The sequence below is a fragment of the Morchella importuna genome, assembly GCF_003444635.1.
Source record: "Morchella importuna strain M04M26 chromosome Unknown Morimp01GS012, whole genome shotgun sequence".
Taxonomy (NCBI): domain Eukaryota; kingdom Fungi; phylum Ascomycota; class Pezizomycetes; order Pezizales; family Morchellaceae; genus Morchella; species Morchella importuna.
In genome coordinates this window covers 218,473-237,975 of record NW_025763409.1, presented here as the reverse complement: position 1 = coordinate 237,975, position 19,503 = coordinate 218,473, and the positions used below count along the sequence as shown (strand labels likewise).

At 47.5% G+C, this 19,503-nt stretch overlaps 4 protein-coding genes across 4 annotated transcripts; 3 read left to right on the top strand and 1 right to left on the bottom strand.

Annotated features, from left to right (window-relative positions):
* Positions 1-5,242: 5,242 nt before the first annotated feature.
* On the top strand, positions 5,243-7,458 carry LAJ45_04744 (uncharacterized protein; the record flags this gene model as incomplete). The annotated part of the gene is made up of 6 exons (XM_046114321.1): positions 5,243-5,255; positions 5,526-5,609; positions 5,686-6,932; positions 6,993-7,096; positions 7,284-7,342; positions 7,418-7,458. The coding sequence occupies 6 exons, from the start codon at positions 5,243-5,245 to the stop codon at positions 7,456-7,458; spliced, it is 1,548 nt and encodes a 515-aa protein (XP_045972347.1).
* Positions 7,459-9,226: 1,768 nt separating this feature from the next.
* LAJ45_04743 (uncharacterized protein) lies at positions 9,227-11,218 on the top strand (the record flags this gene model as incomplete). The annotated part of the gene is made up of 1 exon (XM_046114320.1): positions 9,227-11,218. The coding sequence occupies one exon, from the start codon at positions 9,227-9,229 to the stop codon at positions 11,216-11,218; it is 1,992 nt and encodes a 663-aa protein (XP_045972346.1).
* Positions 11,219-12,898: 1,680 nt separating this feature from the next.
* On the top strand, positions 12,899-13,621 carry LAJ45_04742 (uncharacterized protein; the record flags this gene model as incomplete). Its single annotated transcript, XM_046114319.1, has 1 exon — positions 12,899-13,621. One exon carries the CDS (start codon positions 12,899-12,901, stop codon positions 13,619-13,621), a length of 723 nt encoding a protein of 240 aa, XP_045972345.1.
* A 1,669-nt stretch (positions 13,622-15,290) lies between these two features.
* On the bottom strand, positions 15,291-19,184 carry LAJ45_04741 (uncharacterized protein; the record flags this gene model as incomplete). Its single annotated transcript, XM_046114318.1, has 7 exons — positions 15,291-17,661; positions 17,721-17,737; positions 18,257-18,302; positions 18,362-18,386; positions 18,437-18,613; positions 18,668-18,765; positions 18,817-19,184. 7 exons carry the CDS (start codon positions 19,182-19,184, stop codon positions 15,291-15,293), a joined length of 3,102 nt encoding a protein of 1,033 aa, XP_045972344.1.
* Positions 19,185-19,503: the final 319 nt, after the last annotated feature.

The following is a 19,503-nucleotide window of genomic DNA, read 5'->3' as shown; positions in this document are numbered from 1 at the left end:
GGAAGCGTTATGGTAAGTGTTACGTGCGCGCGGTATCGATGTAGTGCATGGGTGAGGGCGTTGTTTGGGGAGAAGGGTAGTGTTTGATTGAACCAACGTTATCAGCCGTTATCGCGAGATCCGAGTGGTTGCGAAGGGAGGACGTGGGGGATATAAAAGATGCTTGATATGGGGCGTGTCTTCTATTCCTCTTCTGCTTCTGCTCTTTCTTCTTGCTCAGTAAGAAGAAACAAAAGCTAGCTACTTAGGCTAGAGCTATAGCAGAACGCTGTCTTTCCGGCCATTCTGAACCACTCAACCAACAAAAACACTTGCGGTGGGAGAAAAACACATTAAACCTTCGGTCTCTCTCTTGGAATGTGTGTGTGGACACTTGTGAGTTGGATATCTTGCGGGTGTTGTTATTTGGGATTGATCGGTGCTGACTTATAGATTCTAGTATAAGAACATTATAGTTAAACACAACCATCAATTGTTTGGGGCGTTCGATGACGATAAAAGAGGTCCCAAAGACCAACCTACATATAACTATGTATATCCGGGCCACCCCGAGTTGTTCAACTTAAACTCGACTCCATCTCGATCTGCAGAGGCTATACCCGATACAAATGTAAATGTTAATGCCCGCCCGACAAAAAGCCGAGTCCATCTCAATCGATAGAGAGGCCCGTTTGGCATTAAAGCGGACTTCATCTCCATCGGTAGTATAGACTCCATCTCAATCGGCAACGACTGCTGTCCGGTTTCGATTATAGCTAATGCTATCTTCTGGCCTGTGCGCTGGGATACGTCACAACAAACCTCACCGTCCCCTCTCTACCACGACCCCCCGCGCTGTTGTTGTACATGCGTGGACTTAATAACCTGGTGGAATTCCTCAAACTTCATAACACCCTAGCCGAAGAGTTCATGTGGTCGTGGTTGGTAGATCTACTGTCTTATAAGTCCTTTAAGTTACTAGTGGGAATAGCTAGATGAATGGGAAGACTGGGGACTGGGAATGCAAGACAATGAACTACAACCTATCCCGGGATATGACTGGCAGAGCGACGACGAACTAATTCAACTTCTACAGGCCGCGCTGGAGGGTTCCCGCAGCGCACTGGGGAAGTAGGACCGGAAGAACGCAATACAGTTGTTGGCCCGGAGGAGGGTTCCGGGGGTGAGGAAGCACGACCCGAAGAATGCAGGGGGAGTTATTCGGCCTGCCTATGTCAATCAAACCTAAAATATTCTTCCGCTGGGAGTAGTTGAAGCCGTTGGAAGACGAGGGCTGGGAAGGAGGCCCTTATGAATTTCCCGAAGATTCGGGTGAATCAGAGGACTTAGAGAAAACCGAGGAGGCTATATATGGTATCCTATGACTTGAATACGGCCAATCAACAGACCGCGCGCCACATATCCTCCAGTGTGGCCTCTAGATCGAGTTAACACATTCTTCAATATCAAGCCGCGCCCACGGCCGCTTTCTCACTCGCAATTAATGCCATCTTCCTCGGCGGCTACCCCTGATGGTGCCTATGTCCCATACACCCGGCACACATAACAATCGAATAGTTGAGAGCGGTGCCTTTATCAGTTGCCACTCAAGATGATGTGAAGACATAATTGAACCCAGTTGTGAATACTAGCCACTGCGAAATGTATTCAGACAGGCACGCTCGTGCGGTGTTGCATCTACATCGACCTATTCATGCGCCGTGGGAGATGGATGGGATGTGTGGTCGTCATACCGGTTAGGGAGTTTTGAACGTGTGTAAGGGTGGAGGGTTGGGTTATATATTGATTGGTGTTGGGGTTGATGTTGGGGGGCGTTAATATCATACAGCGCACACATGAGCCCGCCACCATATATATATGAGAGTCAACATTGAGGGCGCTACCACTATCGCAGTCCTGGACTGTGACTCCACCGGGGGTTCTCCTGCAGATAATAACGTTTTCTAGGGTCTCTATCTATAGACTCAGGATCCTCAACCGGCATGGAGCGGCACCAATATGCACTATCCGTGAACTCACCACCCCCACCTACTTATATTGTATCCTGGCGGCGGCGGAGGAGTTCTGAAACATGAATTCTGTTCCGGGGTGGGCACGGGCACGATATACTGCTTAGACTGAAGCTGAGCTGCCCACGATGCATGAGGGTAAACTCTTAACCTGCCGCTTTCAGATAGCTCAGGCTTCGAAAACAGAGCTTATCGATGAAGGTAATTAAGAGCTTTACGATGCGCCTCAAGTGGGGCGTCCATCGAGGCCTAACAGGACGGATGAATAAATCAATCAATCAATCATGATCAACCAACAAACATCCGGACTACCAGGAGCACCACAGAAAGCCATGAAGATATAATAGCTACGATGTCACATATCAATTGGACATCTAGTCCGGAACAAAGTCCAATCACCTAAGGGCCCAAGACATATGCGCTTCCTCCATTCGTGTCAGACGGAGCGCCCAGCCGCCGTGGTCAGGGCTGCCGCTGGTCGTATGGAATGCCGAGGAGTGAGAAGTTCACCGCCAAAGAGAGAGAGGAGAGAAATCCGACGCCTTCCACACCCCCGAAGTATGGGGGGTTGGTGTGCCTCTTCATTGCTGGTAAGGGACGAACAGTCATGGCTGGCCAGGTCATGTCGCCGGGTACTCCTTCCAGATCGTCCATATCCTCGTCACTAGTATCGGAATCATAATCATACGTTCCCCCCTCCAGAAATTCCTCCCGAGTACATCTCTACGATCTGTACTAGACCCATCTTCTGCTCCGTCTTCGTTTGCGTCTGGCTCGGTTTCTTCATCTTTATCCATCTCATCCTCATGTATCTCGATGTCCGAGTCGTCAACCCCAACCCCCCCCCCCCACCATCCTTCTCCTCGCCGCCGCTTCACTCATCATGTTCAGACCGGCCCGCGCCGTCGCAGCTCTCGTACCTTGCAATTGCCGCTCTTTAAAATTCTTCTTCGGGCTAGGTATAAAAGCTTCGAGACGCGGATTAGTGCACCGAAAACACGATATGGGTATAAACCCCGCCAATATCTCGACCTTATGCTATATGGAGGTGGGGATACAGTTACAGATCTCCTCGTCGCCATGCCCGGAGTGTTTGGGGAAAGCTCTGGTGCAGAAATCAGCCATCAAGCGAGCGGAATCCGGTATACAATATTACTTCGTTTAAAAGTTACAGAACTATTGCTTATCATTGGCATTTCCCCAAACACGAGGAGTCAGAGAATTTCCCCCCGGAACTGGAGGATATAGATACTATACAGATCCACATCCTCAAGAAGTTCGATCCAAACATATCCTTACTCGTATGAAGACCAAAAAGAACGGGCCAGGACTTGACGCGTGTCGATATTAATTATCCAATTGCTCCTCCGGAATTAGGAAAGCCGCCAGACAAAGCGTGACATTTCACCGAGGAATTCTTCACGGACCAACAGCTCATCCTCCCGCCGTATGGCACTTCTCACCACCCACCTCAGCCACCGTTATTCTGCGGCCAGAAGCCAGAGGTTTCCACCTATCATCACCGCCCAGGTGCTGTTCAGCAAATAGGAACTTTTGTGCTACTCCGCCCTCATCGCCGGCATCAGCGCCGGCGCTGCCGTAGCTATAGTTGCCGCAATCATTACCGCCTTATTCTTCCACCTACGGCGGCGGAACCGGTATGCAGTGAGCAAAACCACAATGCTCAAACGCGAGATTCGGAGGACGGTCCCGATCGATATCAACTTCCAATGAGGGCGGAGAGTTGGCAGACCACTTTCCCCAAAGCTGCTAGTCGGCGAAAAACCGATGTTGTCGCCGCAAGAGAGCGAGGCGATGCTCCTGTCACGCAACACGAGCCCTACTACGCAGTCATCGGGACATAGATATGGGCGCCCAAGGATCTCATATTTCCATTACCCATGGGGCGAGATGAGCTGGGCCCAAGGCACGCTGGTTACTCATGCAAGCACAGTCATATGCGCAGAGCCAGAGTGTGGCTCGGAAGATCCCCCCCTCCTCCCTCTAGTCAAGGATGTTGAGATGGAGTATACATTTATGTGGATGGTGTGCGCCTACCTGTTGAGTAGCTAGCTGGCTAGATTTACGTTGTCGTGCTCCCCGGTTGCTAGCAAGTCAAGGGGAATGAAAAGATGTTCCCTTGCCTTGATACCTGCTAGGGGGCACGGCCTATGTTGGTCTGCGGCGGTGTAGTCGGTGGGTGTTGTGCATGTGCGTGGTTGGCCCTGGCGTGGGTCGTTCTGTCTTGTTAGTGTGATAGTTAGGTCTTGAAAGGAAGAGGTAGCAATGTTGTGCAAGTTTAGTAAGAATGTATTTTTTGCCTGCAGTTGTGTATCAAATGCGGTTTGAATTTCGTGTGATGGTGTACTGTAGAGTCTGCTCTCAAGTCCAAGATATGCTCGCATATCTAGAATGTATTGGCGCAACCAGCGAAACACACCAAAAATCGATGTTTTTAATAGCATATAGACATTTCCACAGATGATTTAAAGACCCAACAATCGAGTATAATCTTATTTAAAGGTCTCTAATTAACCTAGTAATTTTATAGAATCTCAATAGTTGATGATTCTGAATAGGAAATATATCCACATTGCCATTTACAGTAGATTAATACCAAGGGGCACAGAATCCTGAGAGCCTTCTTATCTCCTCTGATATTGTGTACGGTGTATCTACGCACCAGAAGGAGTCTAAAGTCAAGTTATGGGCGTTGGTCATAAGGAATGAGCCCAAGAGTAAAAAAAGGTATGTTTTGCTAGTTGCGCCAATACATACTAGATATGCGATTATATCAACCGGGAGCGTTCTCCCACCAAGGTCTATGAAGTGAACACATCAAAGAGCAAAGGGACAGCGTTGAGCGTACTGTGTAGCCCCTTTACGCCCGAGTGACATACCGAGTGATAGTTCATGAATCACTCGCTCAAATAAAAAAACAGGACTTCCTCTTTTTCCTCTAAAAAGTGTCGTCGTAAGAATCTCCCATTTCAAACTCAAATAATATAGCAAGCTGCTACTCACCCTATATATATATATAATATCAATTCCCCCAAGCCCGTACGCGTACCCGTACAAAAAAAGAACAAAAGGTAGTATTACTGGTCGCCACTACCCCCACCCTGGGTTGAACCCTGGACCTTCTGTAGGCGAAGGCAAGGCACAACCTCTCGGTGTTCCGGGGGCGAGTGCTAACCGGTAGACCACTCGCCCATGTGTGTTTGCGATGGGAAATGATCTCTGAACGTTCGTGCCAAGACCTCAGCGATAAGCAAGGGGTTCCCAACTCCACCCCACCAACGCGCAGACAGCATCACGCTAAACAGCCCACCCCTGCACGTGCTTGGGTAAAAAAAGTTTCCCAACCCGCACGCACCACTGGCGAGTGACGGCCCGAGGAGGAAACAACGCTCACACTCAGTACTCTCACGACTCCCGGCGGGAAAGGGAAGAAGAAGGAAAAGGAACACCAACCGCAATTCTCCAGTCCGCGAATTGCTCACAACGGAAATAAAGATGCTGTCTTCAAAGACGATCATGAGGATGCGGAACATGCCGCAATTGCAGGCTCTGGCGGGCGTGAGGATAGCTTCACGACAGGTATGTGGAGGTGGTGGAGATCTGGGAATACAGTCTAAGAGGTAAATATATGCTGAAGCCCCATGGCCCGCAACAGTTTTCCTCCGTGAGAATACCCCACCGACCTCAATTCGCTCCCACCATGGGCCGGAGCACCAGCCTCACCGCCCTCCGCTTCAGCTCCACGCTCCCCACACCCACAACCACATTCCCCTCCCCCACCAATACCCTCCCGACGCCCACCGCCGTCGCCGGCGCCGAACAGGCAGGCACAATCCCCCGCACACCTCTACGCTCCCCGACTACATCCCGACTGCCGAGTCGCTGACGCCCAACCTCACCGCCCCGGAGCACATTGGTTACCTGCAGTCGCTGGGTCTCGACTACGGCTGGGGCCCCACAACGTGCATCCAGCACCTGCTCGAGAACATCCACGTGTGGAGCGACACGCCCTGGTGGGCCTCCATCATGCTCACCGTGGCCACCATCCGTATCGCGCAGTTCCCCTTCTACCTGCGCATGTCCGACACCACCGCGCGCATGAAGGAGCTCAACCCGCAGGTTGTCGTCCTGACAAAGAAGATGCGCGAGGCCCAGGCCCGCGGCGACACCGTGGCAATGGTCATGGGCAGGCAGAAGGTCAGTGCCCTGTACAAGGCCGCGGGCGTCAATAGGCTCTGGATCGGGTTCCCGCTCACGCAGCTGCCGCTCTTTTACGGCTTCTATAAGAACTTGTATGGCATGGCCGAGCTCAAGGTGCCGGGCTTGGTCGAGGGTGGGAAGTGGTGGTTCCATGACCTGACGGTCTGCGACCCGTACTACATCCTCCCGCTGGTGTCGTCCATGTCCATGGGGCTGCAGATATACCTTGGTGGCGAGGCTGGCGCGTCGATGCAGACGAGGAGGATGAAGCAGGGGATGGTCCTCATCCTGCCGCTGGTCTCGTTCCTGTTTGTGAGTAGCTGGCCGGCGGCGCTGACGCTGTACTTCTTCACCAATTCGACCTTTGGGCTGGCGCAGGCGTTGGCGCTGCGGAATGTGTGGTTGAGGGAGAAGTTGGGGCTGTATCCATTGAACCCGACGGCGCCGAATCCGCTTGCGCAGGGCCCGAAGGAGGGGCTGAATGCGCTGAATATTGCGACGAAGCCGGGGAAGGTGATTGATGTTGTTGGCACGGTGTCGGCGCAGAAGGAGAAGAAGCAGATTGGAGGCAAGGGTGGGTTTTTGGACAGGATCACGGGAGGAAGTGTGAGGAAGGATGGCAAAAAGAAGACTATCACGGACTACATCCTTGGTGAAAAGGTCAAGGGTGAGGAGGGAGGAATCGGACAGATGCTGAATGATGTGAGTTAACTGTGTTCCCCTTTGTTCTTCAAGATGGAGAGAAACTGACTAGAAAAACAGAACAGCGAAACGAGCATGCATAAAAAGTATGAAGAAAAGAGGGAGAGACAGATAAAGAAGGAGCTGGCCGCTCAAGAGGAGAAGAGAAGGAGGATCCTGAAGCTGTAAGCAGGAATGAAAACCAATGTAAAAAGTGACTGTGTTGGGACTGTATAGATATAAGAAGTAGGTTTTAAATAAACTTGGCGCTAGCTACTTTTCTGCTCAAACCATCTTCACGGGTGCTCACTTCTATCCTAGAATATCAGTGATTACTTCGGAAATCAACCTCCTAGTGTAGTGGGGTTGTAGTGAAGTGCCTGGTCAGACACAAGTAGCTCCGGAGGGCCCTAAATCTTCGAATTTACCCGGTAAAAGGATCTCTCAGTACAAGGGTCGAAACTCCCAGTAGCGTCAGTCCTAAGCAATCAGTGATGTGTTTTCAGAGCCTTGGCAGATCGCAGATCTAGAAAGAAGCAATATGTGATTCACTCCTCCTGGCAGGTGTGTTCTTAACCATCCGTGTATTTTGAAACTTCAAGATCACACCGGGCTCATTGGATGTAGGAAGGACTGCACGTGACCCATTCACGAGATATCACTCGAAGACCGCACCTACTGCCTTTGAAGAATAAAGCCCATGTCCTCAGTAGGAGTAAAGGTAGAGTGATGGGCATTAAGGAATTTGATGACTATGTTCGAAGTATCCATACAGCCTGTAGCGCAGGGACCATATGTAGTGTTGCGAGCTAGCCACGCTAGAAAAGACTACACTTGCCATCAGTAAGCAGTGAAGCGTTTTGATCGTTCTCTGTAGAGCGATGGGGATAATTCCAGCAGTTCGCCATGATTCATAATGAAGAAATGAAATGTTAAGGGTTCTGCTTCACCGGCTTGGTACGCCGCCAAGCTCAGATATCACTTCTAACGCAGCATCCACCGTGGGTGGGTGCTCTAATAGTTAAATTGCTCGCCCGGCGAAGACACCGTGTTTACCGGGGGTATTTCGAGGTCCTGGATTCAAACCAGAGGCGGGTAGTAAAGCCAATTAAGTAAGTCATTACAGTACATTTTTTTCTTTCTTTTCTTCTTCCATGGTGAATTGAAATAAATTAGGGGGCTATTCCGATTTTGATTTCTCCAGAGGAAGGGTGAGAGTAGTGGTTTTGGAAATCGACTCCCTTATTACAGCAAGTTTCCTAATACTTGGCTCAGAAAGCGTTCTCAACTCATGGTACAATTCTCGAAGGATAGCCTATATAGGCTATCTGGGCAGTTGAAATTACCTTTTCGGGAGAATATCGGGCTCGGGCTTCCTAAGTAGGCTATTATTTAAAGAATCACACTATGTGTGTGAAAGTAATTTGAGCCTAGTATTATTGAACTTGCTGTAATGGCCCTCAAAGGCCTGATGTCTTTGCACTGCTCTCGGGGCGATCTAGACCGAGCAGACTTCTGTTTTCACCATGTGTTATTGCAGAGTACGCATACCGAAAACTGTGTCGTCTTAGACCTTTTCCATGTAAACAAAGATGATCTGGTTCGAGAAAACGGCCAGAACGTAACACTTTCTACACAAGCAGCGAGGTTTTGTAGCAATGCGGAATTGGTCAAGGCGTCCAGTAGTGATGGGAATAACAAGATCTGTCATTTGTAGCTGTAGTGGAAGGTAAGTTCCGTAAGATGGAATGATCTGAAACTGAGGAGCGTTCTGAAACTCTGTTCTAGCTCCGTCGGGCCTAAAGTGCGGGGACGGCCTTCAAGTGATTCAGGTCTATAACATGAAGATATACATTGTTGAAAACGCAGCTAGGCGATTGAGATCGCGGAATATGCAACATCCATAGTAAGTTCTTTCCTCCAATATGGACTTATATGCCGCGGCTTGTGTCTCGTTCTATAGAATTGTGCTTCTCGAGAGATCTAGATATCTAATTGAATTGGTTATTACATGTTATAGCTTCATGTCAATAGAATCACTGGTACATTTTATTTTTATCTTGTTTATAAGAGACATGATGCGAATGAATCACTATCACCAGAAAAGGTTCCTATTATCCTAGAATCATAAACGATCACGCAGTGGTCCAGATTTGGAAGGCTGTCGAGCAGGGATTAGGATAAGCGCGATAATGCATGCCAGCCAGTTAAGCGCATCCTTAACGCGTCCACCCCGTGTCCTTTGTTTATCCCCCTCTTTATCCAAACTTTCGCCTTGCTATTCACCCTCATTTCGTTTTTCTGGTGCACCGATTATGGCCTCACTAGATTCATCTTCGCCGATAGCTTCGCTAATTTCGTCTTTGCTACCAACGTCAATTTCTCTGACGCTACACCACCTTTCAACACCCCCCACAAAAACCTCATCCCTCTTCTCACCACCTCCGGGTCAGAAAGCTCCCACTACTACACTCGAAACCCACTTCCTGTCTATTTCACACGATGGTATCCTTGTATTCGCAATTGAGGTGCTGATATACACCATTGCAAGAACGGGCAGCAGGACATTCTTTGTTAGTAAGGCCGACAGCAGTGGATACCTCTCTCTCGAGCTAGCATCCTTCACGACCCCTACCGGCGAGCGCAAATCAACACTGCGCACCATAGCAACAGCATTCGTTAGGCATCTTTTTAACTCCTTCCGAGAAGCTGACCCCTCAATCACTGCAACTATCTCCCTCTTCGCACGCTCGCAAACACAGTACCTTTTCCCGAACTCGGCTGTGAATGAAAAGAAACATGTTCTCACAGACAGAGGACTGATCGCCTGGTGGTGCAAAGTCCTCGATCCTATCCTACAAGAACACGCCTCCTCCGGCGCAGGTGGTGCAAAAGGGTATCTCATAGTTCCTGGTTTTGACCGTCTTGAAGTTCGCCCGCTGCTACCACCTGTGCCTTCGGCGGGGCAGGAGCAGTGGGTAAATGGCCACCCATACAAACTCGATGCAGAAGCAGATATCACAGTACGAGAGGTGATCCCGCACTTCCCAGATGACCCGAAAGCTAGGTTTTTGGACGAACTTGGGAGCGACGAAGCAAGAGATAAAGCGAAAAGAGGCCAGGGCTGGAAGAATGTGCGTACAATCGAGCAGTTCTGGGAGCTGATGAGCTTTCGGCAGGAGTGCAGCCTTGGAAGATGTGTAGGGTTCTTATGGGTTGTTCTGGACGGAGAAGGGAAGGCAAAGGTTGAAAGAAGGATTAAGCCTCTTAGAAAAGCATCGTCTTCATCTTCATCTTCATCCAAGCAGATGTTGAAGTCCGAAGGGTCCGAACTACCACCCGATGTGATAGCCGAAGAGTCTGGAAAGGAGCCTAAAAAATCTATTATTCCCCCACTTGATACCTCAGGGGCAATAAAACCAGAATTGCAGCCTATTATCACTACTATCAGTACAGATACAGCACCAACCTCTGAATTCACCTCACCGGAACCCTTAACACCTTCAGTTTTCTCTCCAACTCTTTCCCCCACGTCTCCTACATCACCCCGTAAGTCCAACAAACGCCCGTCCACTTCCAGTGCCGTCCCTCTATCCCCAACTAAGAAGCTCCGTACTACAAACCCAATTCTCCAACCTACTATTAGTCTCACAGCACCAGTAAAACCATTGATTCTCTTGGATGAGAAACAATACACTCGTGTCATCGACAGCCTCTTAAACCATGCCGACTTTGGTGATAAAGAGAAGGCCCGCAGATCCAGCGTCAAATGGCTTGAAGGCGCAGCAATAGCCGCTGGTAAGGAAGGCGCTGAGAAGGAATCATGGGGCGTAGACTTAAAAGGTCTCATCGAAGTTCAGAGTTCAAATAAGGATAAATCGACTGTTCCGGGCGCTCCGGGAGCCATTAATGTGCTCAGTGTACGTAAGAAGCCCAAACCTACAGAAGCCGCTGTCAATACGCTTCCGACATCCCTTATTCGCAGGAAATCCACGGGGACGGTCCTGGCCACGGAAGTTGCAAAGACAACTGCCGAGGTGGAGAAAGAGGTGGATGAACAGGGGAGATCTGTGAACGTACTAGGTGCGGGGCTGTTGCGTAAGAAAGCGAAGCCTGCTACGGCGGAGGAAGCCAAAACTGATGGAGATCCAAAGTCCACGGGTGAGACGGAGAGGCTGAAGAAAAATGAAGAGGCTGAAGCGGAAGTTGACAAAGATGGAAGAAAGGTGAATATTCTGGGGAAAGAGTTTATGAGGAAGAAAGAAAAGGCTGCGGAAGAAACCGGAGAAAAAGAGGCCCATGATTGAGCGACTTTCTTGTATAATCGTTTTGATTGCGTTTTGCGCCTGATCCTAGTATGGAGCTGTTGGTCGGAGTTTCGGGAAGAAAAAACAAAATTGAGATTCGAGGGGATCGGACACTGCATGTATCTGATCTTTGGGTTAAATAAAACAAACGGACCAGTGCTCTACGGCTTCGGAGCTATATGAGTGTAGAGAGTGGCATTACGTGTAGATCCCTTCATTGACCGTTAATCAACCTTAATCTTAATACATTTCGTGCTCTGGGTCTGACCTAGGGCTATTGACAATTACCCTTTAGCTGCTGCTACATCTGCTGATTAATAGAGAAAAGGGGGGTCTTGTAGAATGTGAGTTTCCTATTGAGGTACGTAAAATGATCAATGATATGGTTTGACACTTTGAGATTAAGCATTTTATTTGGTTGCTAGGTCAATGTTCGTTTAACAGACAAGTACAACCGAATACCGAGTGATACCTTGTGATTCAAAAATGGTGCGTGATCATTCATGATCCAGAAGGCTGCGTAATCCTTTATAATTCTAGATGCCAACTAACTCCTTAACTGGAGTTATAATACAATATTTTTGGTTAATCGGTTAAAAATAGTAAATACAAGTTTACTTGTATTATACCCGTCGCTTACGTTCGTTTGTCGCGACTCATGACTGTCAATGATCTGTCTACGTGTGTAACAACTATCATTACCACCATGAGTACGCAAAACATCTCCCGCCCCACAGCGTTAATAAATTCATGTATCTCACAAGAGCCTTACTTAGAACCACAAGCCTTTATTCTAAATTAATTACTTCTTGAACAACCAATTGGCAATTAATACTATTGCCACACGATGAGACTGCTCATGAGATTATAAACTAGAGCTTAGGTAGCAATTTGACTTGAGGAGAGATTGTAACCCGATTGAAAGGACTAATATGATCGACGGAACAAGAAAAAAGCAGGAAAAAAGGTGGGGACTTTACGTGATAAACCACGCCCTAGAGGGATAGCTTGCCATATGATGTATTGACGAGGGGGCACTGCTCCCGCTTGAATAATGAGCCTACTAGCTTTCCGTCCCCGGGATAAGTCAATTTTTATTAAGGTTATGACCTTATGTCCTCCCGGATATTTGTCTGCCTGACATTGGGATATATAATTCACTTACTCATTGATATTATCAGTACTGGGTAGAAAATCACTATTTAAGGCGTCGTTTCCCGGATCCCCCACCAACCCCTCTCAACTTCTTCTTCCTCACCAGAGATCCAGAGACTATCAGGAATCATTCCTCAATTTTCATCGATTTGATAAAGTTCCTTCACAGGATATAGAAAATTCCTTCAGATATTCCTACACTGGGCTATATTCCATCATCGAACACTCTCTCGTATCTCTTTAGATCTCGTAAGAGTACTCACATCCCTAGTTCGATCTTCACGAGAGCATTTCTCCCTCTCACTACCTCCTGAATTACCATAATCTCGTCTACTTCCTTCATCATCACGTCTCCTCCTAATCCTAATTATCTACTACGTGTCAATCATTTCTAAAGAATCTCTTCCACTACTAGACCTGTAAGTTCTTCAAAACTTATTCTCTTACTAAGTTTGCTCTCTTACAAAAACTTATCACATACTACCCTTCACCTCACTAAATCGTCAAAGAACAGAAAATATCATCATGCCGTATATACTCGCACCGACCATGCGTTCTCTGAGTCCAGATCAAGACACTACCGATGAGGATAACGGTAAAAGGTTATGGTCGTATAATCTCGACAATTTGTTGAGACAAAAAGGCCTCAAGCAATATATCAGATCCATCTACAGATGCATTGCGTCCAAAATTGGATACGGTATTCCTCTAAGTAAAAGGCTCCAGATCTACATCAACAAGGCCCAGGAAAACCCTGATCAAAAGGTGGCACTACTTATTCAGCTAGTCGAAGGTAGCACTTTGGAAGCGGAAAATCTTCTTCCGATGATTCAGCCGTTGCAGCAACTACGGTTTAGACATCACATACACGGCTTTCTGTCCACAAAAGATGAAACACAAATGTTTGAACTTTTGAATGCAGGCGATAAGCTTGTCGAATCCGTTGCCGAAGTCCATGATAAGGTACTTGCGGAGCTTATCGGTGGAGTGCACCTACGCCGCGACCAAGTTACTCAGATGAGACGGCTTTGGTTGGACGTTGAGCTAAGAGTGGAGGAATTCTTGACTGAGAAGTATCTGCTTCTCGCGAAATTTAAGGGAGTGACTATTATCTCTAGTCAAGTACACCCGTTGGTGAAGATACTTTTCCTTACTATTTTAGCTTGTCTCATCATTTCGCTCGGCTTTATGATCATTCCCACGGCCCGTGAAGCGATGCTTGACGGTGGGGAAGGCTGGGTCGTTTAACCGTTGAATTTTTACATACCCGGGAGGTATGTATGCTGCTTGCAGATGGTTTTTTTTTACCACTGTAGGCTTAAGCTTTGAATAGTGTCTTTCTTTTTTCACCTACAGTTGCGATATACATTAATGCTTCATACTCACGATACATGTACTCTTTTTTCGATTTCATTTACCTTTGCTATTTATATTGATGGCAATAGTTAGATACACGCTTCGCTTTCATGTTTTATTTACTTTCGACATTGCATTCACGTTAATGTGTCATGGTTAGATATACAAACGAGTGTTTTTCTTTCACTTTTTTTCTTTTCTTCTTTTCTTTCTTAGTTCGTTCACTTCTGCTATTTACCTATATTAATGCGTTTTAGTGGGATTACACACATGTATTTTCATTTCTTCTAGTACAGATCAGTCAGATTTCAACTGTACAGATAGATATTACTCTATCTTTCTAGCAACTTTATTGTCGTTGAGAAGAATTGAAAATATTTCTCTCTTTATATTCAAGCCTAGCTAAATCTACCAAGAGAAACCGAAGGTTCATTTTAGGTGAGCGTTGTGGTGCGGGCTAGTTGTAACTGTGTCAGGAGACGGGTCAGTGATAACATGGCTGAACTAGGTCAAGCAAATCTGTCCTGTTAGCGAACCTGTATAAAACAAAGCTACGGCATAAGAACAAAAAAACCATCATCATCCTCTAACCATAGTGGAACCTTAATCACGAACGTCAGCCTGAAGCGTTTCCTCTGTGTATGTACTGTAAACTATAAATATATACATCAAAGGGGCATAGTCTTTTCATCGCGTCACAGTCAACAAGTATGAACCCGGAACCTCTAGGCCGGCCATATATGTCAATCAAGGGAAGATTTGGCATCGGGCCTTGGGTGGACGTCAAGGCACATTAACCCCTTTCACACTACTCTACTGGTACGTGTCTTGTCTAATAACGTACGATTGGTTTTCTGTTTCTATGCGCCTTATACGCACCTGGCATTTTCTGCTGACTGCCCGACACTATATTATCTTCATGCGCGATCACTCGAATGTCTTGGCTTAAATATCTATCCCTACCCGGCACCCCCAGCATTGAATTCATTCTATAGAGATATAATAGAGTGGTTGGGAGTTACTTGTAGCCTCGGGAGGGCACAGGTTCTAGAAGGTAGAGGTACCCTACATGTATGCTCAATCTTTGCAAAGGGCTTCTGTCTTTATGTAATCCGCGTGTCTACAAAAGAGGCGGTGTAAAAACATGCCCGCGTTGAATATTTATTTGCTGTCTGCCAAAAAGTTAAAATATGTTCTCCGCTAAGAATTTATGAAAAAATACCTAAACATAGCTTTTCCGGCTCCCGTCCCGCAAAATTGCAAGTGGAAATCGGGGATATGGCCATACTCCCCGCTATAAAATAGTATTACTAGATACTTGTTTCCACGGTCTGTAGGTAGCTAGATTTTCTGCATATCACCACGCCGTCTTGGGCCTAATATCTCTCCCTTTTTCTCTGACGAACGAAGGGGTGTACTTCAAGGGATTAAGTATATATTAGAAGATTTCTGAATTTTACATATTTACAACTAGGATCATCGCCAAATCCATAATAGACTTGTCAACTACTTATATACACGCATGTAGCTACTTCCCATTTAGATTTCGTACTACATTTCATTACATGCTTTTTCGCGAGTATTCTGATCTATGTTCTGCAAACAGTGCGGATATTCGAGGGTTCACAAGACATTTTTCTAATAACTCGCTTTCCAATAAGAGAGTGACCATTTGTCTCTGACTCCCAACTCTTGCTCTATCAGTAGCGGTTTCTCGCCTACGGTTTCTGTCCGAGGCTTTGGCACCGCGGTCGATTAGAATAAGAGCTACCGCAGCGTGCCCAGCATACGCTGCAATATGCAGCGCCGTTTCTCCATCACCATTCTTCTTCGAAATATTCGCACCACTTTCGAGTAGCAGGGTTACCATCGCCTCATAACCTCCTAAGGCAGCGCAGTGTAATGGAGTTTCGCCGTCATGCTTTGCTGCCGACACCTGACAGTCCGCGAGATCTTTGAGAAGTGCTCGAGCAACCGACCCGTGCCCGGATGATGCAGCCTTGTGCAATGGCATCGTTCCATTCTTCGACAAGGCCAAACGATTGGCGCCGTTTTGAAGCAGAAAATCCACTATTATTCGATACCCCCCGAAAGCAGCTTTATGTAATGCCGTTTCGCCGCTATTCTTTGTGACTTCATCGACTTTAGCACCGCGTTCAATGAGTAACTTTACGACATGGTAGTGTCCAGCAGCTGCTGCTCCATGAAGTGCAGTATCTCCATCGGCATCGAAAGCAGAGAGAACAGCGCCCCGCTCAAGGAGTAGCTGGACTGTCGATTCATGTCCCGCAGATGCTGCCCGGTGTAGCGCCGTAACTCCGTACTTCGTCGTCACCGACACATCGGCACCGTTATTGAGAAGGAAGCGGACTACAGATGTATGCCCTCCATGTGCTGCTCTTTGCAGAACACTAACACCATATCTAGTTTGAACCCCAACATCCGCACCGTACTCGAGTAAGATTTTGACTACGCTTCTGAATCCTTCAGATGCTGCTTGGTGGAGGGCAGTCTCTCCGCCATTCTTTACTGCCGATGCTCCTACATCGGCGCCGTTTCGAAGTAGTAATCGTACTACCTGCTCATGTCCTCCTGATGCTGCGCTATGCAGCGCGGTTTCTCCATACGTTTTTGTTGCGGAAATATTAGCTCCTCCTTGAAGCAGTATTTTAACAACATCTTCGTGGCCCCCAGATGCGGCTTGATGGAGCGCAGTTTCTCGACTCTCTCCAGTGCTCAAGATGTTAGCACCCCGATCTAGTAGGAGCTCAACTACTGAACCATGTCCTGACAAAGCTGCCCTATGTAATGCTGTCATTCCATCCCGGGCCTTGAGAGCCGGACTCAAGCCCTTATCAAGGAGCAGTCGAACGACTTGCTCATGCCCGCCTGATGCTGCTCTATGTAGCGCTGTATCCCCGTCATATCCAACATCTGAGATATCAGCGCCTTCCTCGAGTAGCAGCTTTACAGTTGCACTCCAGCCGCCGGATGCTGCTGTAAGTAGCGCCTTTTCGCCATCTATAGTATCCGAGACCTTTATCCCTTTCTGGAGCAGTACCTTAACTATCGATGCATGGCCGGCATTGGTAGCACAGTGGATTGCGCTTTTATCGCCGATATTGGAGCCTATAACCTTTATATCCAGGTCTCCGGCGCCATTTTCTAATAGCAATTTTACTAAGGAACAGTGCCCCAGAGCTGCGGCAACGTGCAAAGGCGTTCGTTTTATATACCGAGTGTGGTACCCTAAGTTTTTTGAACACAGCTTTTGGGCCTTTAGAGCCTGTAAGTACGACGAGAGGCTTCCTGGATGCATGAAGAGTTTGAAGAGAGCATCTCTTGTGAGATCTTCGTTGCAGGACTGAAGGTGAAAGCCTAAGTTTTTGGCTGCGTAGTCCATGAAAGGATACAACCGGCGTCGAACTTCAAGTGATACCTCACGCCCGCAGGCTCCTCGAGAAAACTCATTGAATGAGAGAAATGTAATGCACGACATTGCAATATTCTCATCTGCGTTTTGGGGAATAACGGCGTTCGTCACAAGATACTCCTGCACAGATTGGTGTGATAGCCTAACGGTGTCACCATCGATTACAACCAGGCCGGCACAGGCATTGACGAGGGTTTCTTTATCTGGCATGTCGGATTCATCTATTTCGTGATTCCCTAGTTTGACTGATATAGCCTGTTTGAGTTCTTCGACGGTTAATGTTCGCTGGGCTTTGACTAGCCATGAAAGAGTTTCGATTGCCAATTTTACGTGGCTTTGTGGTTGGCTTTGAAGGAAGGTTAAAACCATGCTGTATGTTTGAGAGAGGACAGCCTTTCTGCTATTGGTGTATGGTTTGAGATTCTCAAGCTCTATAAAGACTTTTCGTAAAGTTGGCTGCTGGCAAAGATATCCAACGTGCAGATCTACCAGCAAGAATCTGTGATCAAGTCTGTCAGTAGAATATTGCAGAAGACATATGTAAATACTTCGACCTACAATCTTTGCGAATAGGTCTTGAGTATAGATACAATCACCTCTCTACAATGCCCTTTCTCAACTAAATTTCGAAATCGAGGGTTCTCATTGATCTTCTCCTTGATATAAAGATCGATATCCTCATCATGTGCCAAGATGGTGATTTTCCGCCCATCTTGAAATGCATCGAATATATCTCGATGCCCCAATGATAGTTCCACCCTGCTACTGATAAACAGTTTAAAACTCCCGCTGTGTGACATTCGGCGGATCAGCGGTATGAGTTCCTTTCTCTGCAGCACCGCATCACATTCGTCCAATGCGTCGAAGATAACGTAAGCATGGTCAAATGACTCGACAACAGTGAGGAGAAGGGTGAACAATTGCATGGTCGTGGGTCTCCTTTTGTCAGAATTTAGCTTGTCGTAGAGATCTGAGACCTCGATAGGGAGCTTTGGGAGTTGGTCACAGAACTGCTTGATCAGGCTTGTGAAGACTTGAGTGGTTTTTTGTTGAGCTTGGTCTTTGTAGTTGAAATAGATGTATGCCACCCCGACGCTTCCTTGTGGTGCGTGGTCCTTGATTTTGTCGATTATAAGAGAGCTAGATCCATGTGTTGTTAATTAATTGCATGATCGGGATACTCGCATCATAAAGAGTACCTCATGAAGGTCTTTCCAGCACCAGCTATGTCCAAAGTCAATATAAGTAACAAAACAACGAATGGACACACCAACCAACACTACGACCCCACAGCAAACTAGCCCCCGCATGATCAACCCATACTTTAACCTCGTGAGTTTCGAAGAACCACTTCCCAATATTATCGTCCCTTCGACTCCGGATTTCTCGGTGTCGTGTGTCATAAGCTTCTGGATATAGCCAATTGAGCACCTTTTCACGTTTTCCTCGAGCTGTTCAAAGGGTTAGCAAAGAAAATACTCTTATAGTTTCGGCTTCACCCCTACCAAGCACCTCAAGCTCATGATTCAAATCAATAGACAACGGCCTCTTCTCGCCCAACCTCTCCGCTATATGCGCATCAATGACTGCCGGCGACATTGACCTTACTTCGCGGTCAGCCCAAATATCCACAATTCAACCTCACCACACTCACAATTGATCCATCCCCGCCATCGCCGTCTCCCATAGTACCCTCAACCCCCCAACCCTTCTTCTATACTCGGTAACCTCATTACCTCCCCACCTTCTCCTCCTCCTCTCCCGCAACTTCTCCCTCAACCACATCATTTCCTTTACACATTCCACAATGGCACATCCAAACTGCGCCGCCCCAACCTCCCGTAGATTCACCACGCCAAGCACCCCCAGGACCCCACCGAGATCGTCGACGAGGCTCTGGAATCCCGCGGGGATTCGCAGCGTGGTGCTGAGGTGCTCGTAGCATAGTGAGGAGACGGAATTCGTGAGGTGGATGCAGGTAGTGAGTTGTTCATTAGTCGTTTTTCGGCCGGAGTTAGGCATGACGGGCAGGTTGGTCCTGTTGCTAACGGGTGGGGAGAAGGTGCTCTTTATATATCTAGGCTGAGAATGAGCAATCAGAAGTTGTCATGTTTTGAGGCTCAAGCGCTGTGTAACGAGCGTATCGTTGGCTCTCCCCAATGGGGGCCCGGTTATAAATAGTAAATCGTCATCGGGCTGCATGGGCTAAGAGAGACGGCATGCAGTGTTCTGCGGTCGTGTCGATACAGTATTCAGACGAATCGTTTCACTTTAACAATACCCTGGTCCCAATAAGTGATGCAACGACCATTGCTCAGCAATTGCGCCTGGAGAGATCAAG